General features: G+C 41.0%; 2 protein-coding genes across 2 annotated transcripts; both read left to right on the top strand.

Annotated features, from left to right (window-relative positions):
* Nucleotides 1-1,005: 1,005 nt before the first annotated feature.
* LOC138866679 (uncharacterized) lies at nucleotides 1,006-1,844 on the top strand. Its single transcript, XM_070139865.1, has 2 exons — nucleotides 1,006-1,017; nucleotides 1,389-1,844. Exons 1-2 carry the CDS (start codon nucleotides 1,006-1,008, stop codon nucleotides 1,842-1,844), a joined length of 468 nt encoding a protein of 155 aa, XP_069995966.1.
* Nucleotides 1,845-4,015: 2,171 nt separating this feature from the next.
* Nucleotides 4,016-4,798, top strand: LOC138866678 (uncharacterized). The gene is made up of 2 exons (XM_070139864.1): nucleotides 4,016-4,129; nucleotides 4,370-4,798. Exons 1-2 carry the CDS (start codon nucleotides 4,016-4,018, stop codon nucleotides 4,796-4,798), a joined length of 543 nt encoding a protein of 180 aa, XP_069995965.1.
* The last annotated feature ends 48 nt before the right edge of the window (nucleotides 4,799-4,846 follow it).

The raw sequence follows: 4,846 nt of genomic DNA, 5'->3' as shown, positions 1-4,846 counted from the left end.
ATATATATATATATATATATATATATATATATATATATATATATATATATATATATATATATATATATATATGAATTAACACAATATATATATATATATATATATATATATATATATATATATATATATCCACTTCTATCACCACACACACACACACACATATATGTGTGTGTGTGTGTGCGTAAATCAACACGATATATGTTTATATATATATATATATATATATATATATATATATATATATATATATATATATATATATATATATGTGTGTGTGTGTGTGTGTGTGTGTGTGTGTGTGTGTGTGTGTGTGTGTGTGTGTGTGTGTGTGTGTGTGTGTGTGTGTGTGTGAGTGTGTGTGTGTGTGTGTGTGTGTCTGTGTGTGTGTGTGTGTGTGTGTGTATGTATACATATATATATATATATATATATATATATATATATATATATATATATATATGTGTGTGTGTGTGTGTGTGTGTGTGTGTGTGTGTGTGTGTGTGTGTGTGTGTGTGTGTGTGTGTGTGTGTGTGTGTGTGTGTGTGTGCGTGTGTGTGTGTGTGTGTGTGTGTTGATAAATGTGGATATGTATATGTATATATATCCAATGAAAAAAATGTGAATATAATAGTTTTAAATATAATATATGTGTCTTTCATTCAATTTTATTTTATTCGTATGTAAACTTAGATTATACACATTGAACAGAATAAAACGCTGCCTTTATACTCTATCGATAACTAAGGTGATCCGAAAGCTTCACTCCCAACATTATGTCTCGATTTTCCGAAAGGTAACATCAATCACGAACATTCAGAACCAAGTCATCCATCCTTTCACAACACGAAGGACAGAAGAAAGCACTCGATGCAGATTTATTGCCAATCTTTGACGCAAAAGGTGAAGATAATAGGTATTTGGCAACTCGCGGGAAAGGACGCTTCCAGTATATAAGGCTCTGCTGGTCGAGATGAAGTCACAGTCGAAAAAGGACGAACTTAAAGCATGAGGATCTTTGTAAGTGTCTCTTCTTTTGTGATAAAAATGGTTATTACGAACAGACGGTTAGACAGTTATATAACAATTATTACACCCAAAGACATATGTAAATATATATATGTATATGTATGAATAGAAAATAAATATATATACACATGTATGTATGTATGTGCATATATATATATATATATATATATATATATATATATATATATATATATATATATATATATATATATATATATATATACATACATATAAACAAATATATATATGTATGTGTGTATATACATACATATATATACGTATAATATGTGTGTGTATGGGAATAGATAAATAGATAGATAAATATCATAATATATACATTTTATATATTTTCTCCTCACCAGATTGCAGTGGCGTTCGTGGCCGCCATAAGCGTGGCAGCGGCTGCTCCTGGCGGATGCTGTGGAGGCGGTGGAGGTGGCTTTAGTGGAGGAGGGGGAGGGAGTGGTGGATACGGAGGTGGAGGCGGAGGTAGCTTTGGTGGTGGAGGTGGATCAGGAGGCGGCAGCGTAGTCAGGGCGCGTCTCGTCGCAGCTCGCTCCTTCTCCAGCGGCGGAGGCGGTGGAGGTGGACGAGGCGGAGGAGGAGGAGGCGGTGGATATGGTGGACGAGGCGGAGGAGGAGGCGGTGGATATGGTGGAGGAGGTGGAGGCGGATCCAGAGGCCCCAGCGTGGTCCGGGCTCAGCTGGTTGGGGTGGGCTCCTTCTCAGGCAGCGGCGGAGGCGGCGGTGGAGGCGCAGGTGGATACAGCAGCGGAGGTGGAGGTGGAGGAGGCTACGGCGGAGGCGGCGGCTGGTAACGTGGCTCCGTGACAAGACTCAACCCAGCAAGATGGAATGACATAAATAAAATGTGAAAATAAAAAACAGTTCTTTGCAGTTTCCCAAATATCTCGTCCATATGATATTCATGACTTTCTACTTTAAAATTCTCTTCAACGAAAAGGAAATCCATGTTTGGATCTAAGGGTCTTTCTCTCTCTCTGTCCATCTATCTTGTTTTCTTTTTCTTTCTCTTTTTGCAACTTCATTTGATTAATAATCTTTATATGATTCATCAACCAAAACCCGTTATCGACTTCCCCGTTAATATAAAAAAGCGAAAATTATATATTTTTCCACATATATACATGCCCTGGGTAATAAGATATATGGATATATATGTACTTATATATAAGATTGATAGAGATGGACAGAAAATAGATAGCAATAGAAACATACATACGCAGATTAATACAAATAGAAACTGATGTCCGTAGGTAAATAGATAGAAATGAACACAGGTAAATAAATAAAAAGAAGTAAATAGATACATAGATAGAAATAGGAAGTCAGGTAGGTAGGCACAGGGGTAGGCAGTGGTGGCGGTGCATATGGTGGAGGTGGTGGAGGCGGAGGGGGTGGCGGTGCATAAGGTGGAGGAGGTGGAGGCGGAGGGGGTGGCGGTGCATATGGTGGAGGTGGTGGAGGCGGAGGGGGTGGCGGTGCATATGGTGGAGGAGGTGGAGGCGGAGGGGGTGGCGCTGCATATGGTGGGGGAGGTGGAGGCGGAGGGGGTGGCGGTGCATATGGTGGAGGTGGTGGAGGCGGAGGGGGTGGCGGTGCATAAGGTGGAGGAGGTGGAGGCGGATCCAGAGGCCCCAGCGTGGTCCGGGTACAAGTGGATATGGCAGTGGACGTGGGAGTGGGAGAGGTTTCGTCGGAGGCCGCGGTTTGAAAAGAAGCTTCGTGACAAAACTCAACCCAAGAAGATTGAATGACATAAATGAAATGCGAAAATGCCTTAATATTTCGTCGATAAGTTATTCATGACTTTCTATTCCTCTGAAGCAGTAATTTTCATCGAAATGAAAAGAAGTAGATAGATACATAGATAGATAGAAATAGGAAGCCAGATAGAAAATTGGACAGACAGCTAGGTAGACACACAGGTAGACAGTAGTTACGTTGTCCGATACCAGATGGTAATAGATATAAGCATAGGTGCAAATCTGAACAAATGTGTATGTGTAAAAATAGAATTAAAGTCGGTCATAATGAGTTGAGAAGAATTGGCGCGTTTTGAGCTGAAGTAGATTCCTCATTATTTGAGAAAATAGATGATCCATTACAGATATATCACCTGATGTTATATTCCATTGTAAATAGACATACATGTCTGTAATAACTTTTCCATATCTATATAAATTCTTGGAAATAAGATAGATAGCTTGATTGAGAGATGGATAGAAAATATATAGTTACATACATAGATAAATAGATAGAAATTGGCACAACGATAAATAGATAGAAATTGGCACATAGATAAATAGATAGAAATTGGCAGAAAGATAAATAGATAGATAAAAGTAGATAAACGCATAGATATATAGATAGAAATATATTGTCACATGAATAAATAAACAGACAAACGGATACATATGTAACTTGCTAGCCAGGTAGATAGTAGTTACGTGAGTTGGAACCAGAGTGTTATAGATATAAAGGTACAAATCTGAACAAAAGTATAAAAATAGCAATATATGAACAAAAAGTTAATCCAAGGCAGTCATAACAGGATAAGGAATTTACGTCTCGAATCAGAACTAGATGCATCATCAATCGAAAACGCCAAAATGGATGATCAATTAGAGAAAAATCCACCTGATAAGGATTTTAGTCTTATTGGAAACTTTGCGACTGTTCTTCAACTGTTCTTCCCTTCTCGTGTCTCTGTTATACTTCATGTTTAAACGTTGATATACACATGTCGCTGTAGAAATGTAAATGTCTGTGTTTTTTTGTTGTTCTTATTATCCTTGTCTTGTACGTGCATGCGTGTTATCCTAACAATATGTACATCTACATCACATCTTGCTACACTAAGCCAGTGCCAATCTCTGTGTCTATTTTGATCTGTCACATCACGATCTGATTTTTATACAGGCAATAAATCGTCATTCGAAACCTAGTCATCCATCTTTTCTACAGCATGAAGGACAGAAGGAGCAAGCTTCAGAGAACGTGGACGGGGGAGTATAAAGGGATCGCGGAGTCGAGATGTCGTCAGTCTGCTGAGGTTCAGCCCCACAACATGAGGATATATGTAAGTGTTTGTTTTTCCACAGTAAATGGTAATTGTAATACGTGGATAGGCAGATGGTGGATACACAGACAGCTCTATTTCATTCATGTAAGAATATACAGAAAAAATGATAGGTAAATTGATGTAGATATGAATATATACGTAATATTATTGTATGTATGCGTATGTGCATCATCTACGTGTCTGCTCACGGGTTCTTGGTGACCAAACGGTAGACAACATACATTTTCTCCTCACCAGATTGCAGTGGCGTTCGCGGCCGCCATAAGCGTGGCAGCGGCTGCTCCTGGCGGTTGCTGTGGAGGCGGTGGAGGAGGAGGCTTCGGTGGAGGAGGAGGCTTCGGTGGAGGAGGGGGAGGGAGTGGTGGATACGGGGGTGGAGGCGGAGGTAGCTTTGGTGGAGGAGGTGGATCAGGAGGCGGCAGCGTAGTCAGGGCGCGTCTCGTCGCAGCTCGCTCCTTCTCAAGCGGCGGAGGCGGTGGAGGTGGACGAGGCGGAGGAGGAGGCGGTGGATATGGTGGAGGAGGTGGAGGCGGATCCAGAGGCCCCAGCGTGGTCCGGGCTCAGCTGGTTGGGGTGGGCTCCTTCTCAGGCAGCGGTGGAGGCGCAGGTGGATACAGCAGCGGAGGTGGAGGTGGAGGAGGCTACGGCGGAGGCGGCGGCTGGTAGTGGGCCTTTTAGAAAATGCTCAAACCAAGATGGAATAATGTCAATAAA

This window comes from Penaeus vannamei, chromosome 26 (assembly GCF_042767895.1).
Source record: "Penaeus vannamei isolate JL-2024 chromosome 26, ASM4276789v1, whole genome shotgun sequence".
Taxonomy (NCBI): Eukaryota; Metazoa; Arthropoda; class Malacostraca; order Decapoda; family Penaeidae; genus Penaeus; species Penaeus vannamei.
Note: the sequence above shows the minus strand (reverse complement) of the source record. Positions and strands in the feature narration are given on the sequence as shown.